This window comes from Lepeophtheirus salmonis, chromosome 11 (genome assembly GCF_016086655.4).
Source record: "Lepeophtheirus salmonis chromosome 11, UVic_Lsal_1.4, whole genome shotgun sequence".
Classification (NCBI taxonomy): domain Eukaryota; kingdom Metazoa; phylum Arthropoda; class Copepoda; order Siphonostomatoida; family Caligidae; genus Lepeophtheirus; species Lepeophtheirus salmonis.
The window spans coordinates 12,013,717-12,016,151 of record NC_052141.2 but is presented as its reverse complement, the minus strand read 5'-3'; the positions used below and the strand labels follow the sequence as shown (position 1 = coordinate 12,016,151).

At 36.1% G+C, this 2,435-nt stretch overlaps 1 protein-coding gene across 1 annotated transcript; it reads right to left on the bottom strand.

Annotated features, from left to right (window-relative positions):
* Positions 1–289: 289 nt before the first annotated feature.
* Positions 290–1,197, bottom strand: LOC121126190 (amblin). Its single transcript, XM_040721499.2, has one exon. The coding sequence runs from the start codon at positions 1,100–1,102 to the stop codon at positions 368–370; it is 735 nt and encodes a 244-aa protein (XP_040577433.1). The 5' UTR covers positions 1,103–1,197; the 3' UTR covers positions 290–367.
* Positions 1,198–2,435: the final 1,238 nt, after the last annotated feature.

Here is a 2,435-nt window from a genome sequence, read left to right as displayed (position 1 = left end):
CCGTCTGTTGTGAATCTCAAAAAAACTTGAATTTTCAACTCAAGGAAGGTTTTTTTTTTTGTATTTGATGATCCTAATATATATATATATTTTTCGGATTTAATAATTAAAAACTACTACGATCAAAACAATATTTGATGGGGGTTTCTGACATTTTCTGCAAATAAATACATTATTTAGCCCCCCCCCCAAACAACAACAACAACAACAATGTCCTTCTCCGAGTTTATATCAGCCTCAATATTTCCGGTCAGCACAGACTATTATTACTTATTAAAAAAACAAACCATTTTGTAATTGAATAAAGTAAATATATTTCAGAATATTGTAGGAAAACACTATGGAATATTAAATTACCAATGATGCATTATTCTATATTTTTATCTTTAGTTGGAGGATCCACTTGAACCAAACCAGGATCATTTTTAACACAAACATCTTCACAGTCTGATTTCTTAACAAAATTATTTTCATTCCCTTGACAACCTCCATAACCAAACTCCACACAAATCTTCTTTTCAGAGTCAAAGAAATAGCGTTGAAATAATGCTCGACATGGCCCAGGATCAGCCTTCAATTTGCAGACATTCCCTTTGTTCTCTCTCCCCTTCTTTTTTTCTTCAGAAGAGCAAATACTTAAACAATTTTCTTCATTGTCAAAACGATTAGCGTTCCCTTGACATCCTCCATAGTAGAATGATTTACATCTCCCTGTCTCAAAGTCATAGTAGAACTGAGGCAAGAGGGATCGACAGGGTCCAGGATCTGGCTTCATATGACATTGCGAGGGTTTTTCCTTACTCTTCATGTCAGTGATGATGGTTTGAAGTCTCTCAATAATGGACTCTTTTTCCAGTATTATCCCGGTCGTGGTATTCCAGTACTTGACAGCAATGAGAATAAAGGCTCCAAACAGAAAAGTGTATATGAGAACTTTAAAGGCATTGTGCAATAGCTCGCGAGAACGCCCTCGGGAAGATGGTGGTCTAATGAAGTCCTCGGGCCCATTGTTGAGAACAAAAACTGCGTCGAGACTATCCTCCTCAAGACATTTGTATTTGGGTGAAGGATCACGGATAGGAGAATTTTTTAGTATACTCATTTTAAAACTTCTTCATGAAGTGTTGTTGTTACTTTTCAATGACGACGTTCCTCCTGTTTGATGAATACACCTGTTGACAACATCATATTTCCCTACATACACCATCTTTGTCTCTTTGTATGTAGAAAGCCACAAGGTAGAGCAAACACATATTGAGATAAGCCTGAACATGTGTTGTACATATATTAATAAGTGAATGTATAATATATGTATTTGACTAATACATTTTTCGTTTATCATCAAAACCTTTCAACTTTTCCAATGCAATTGCTCTTATTTATTATTTAAAGATATTCTGACTCATATGTAGGGATCGTGAGCATTTTCGCTATATACAGGGTGGGCCATTGAAATCTGAACACTTACTAATTCAATACTAAATAAAGGTTGAGTGATTGAAGTTATTTCACAATTATATATATATATATATTAAACAATTAGTGACAAATCAAAACAAACTTGAGATCTTTAGCTTACACGTACAAGTCAAGAAAGTGATACTTGAACGTGACTGAGGAATTTCTTTGACGGTTTGGCGCCTCCAGAAGCACCGTTTACACCGTCAGCAAATCCGAAACTTTGGAAAGGAGGAAGAGCTATGTCAAAAAAGGGCAAACTGGACCCAAAGAAGTAAAAGAAAACAGGCCAGGCCAATTTTGATAAACCATTTTGATAGCTCTTTGAGAGCCTTATGAGGATAGAGATGCCACTTTTGGTAGCATGAATGAAAAACCCCTTCTTCTGTTGGAAGACTCTTTTAAATTAGTCTTTTGAGTTCCTTTGAACACTTTTTTGTTGGTTTGTCCCCCTACAGTCCTGATGCCTATCCCCTCGACTACACTTTTTGGGGGCATGTTGAGGGGAACACCTTCAGAGTCGATCATCCTAACACTGAGACCCTCAAAGCCACTGTCAGCCAGTACTGGTACGCCATGACAGAGGACTACATCTGCAGCTGGTACCAGGCCTTTCACCGCCGCCTGGAAGTTATCATTGCCGCTAAGGACAGCTACATTAAACTAATAAGAAAGCTTAGACACGCCCCATAGCTACACTATATGCTTGGATGTTATTCCTTCAAGGTTGAAAGCTATTGATAGCAGCTTTAAAATAAATACTCTTAGCAGATTACCAATTACAACAACATTTATACAATAAAAATTACTTAGAATTTCCAACCCTAGTATGAATCCATCAGTTATGAGTCATATCTTATTATTTAGTTGTAAATTATAAGTATATTTCATAGGATATATCTACTAAAAAAGTACATTAGACTCAAGTGTTCCTTACTCACTAATACGTTTGAATTTTTCAATAAAGGGTTAAATTA

Bases quoted from the DNA above. Each gene is read 5' to 3' on its own strand.
- LOC121126190 (XM_040721499.2), bottom strand. From the start codon at position 1,102: ATGAGTATACTAAAAAATTCTCCTATCCGTGATCCTTCACCCAAATAC.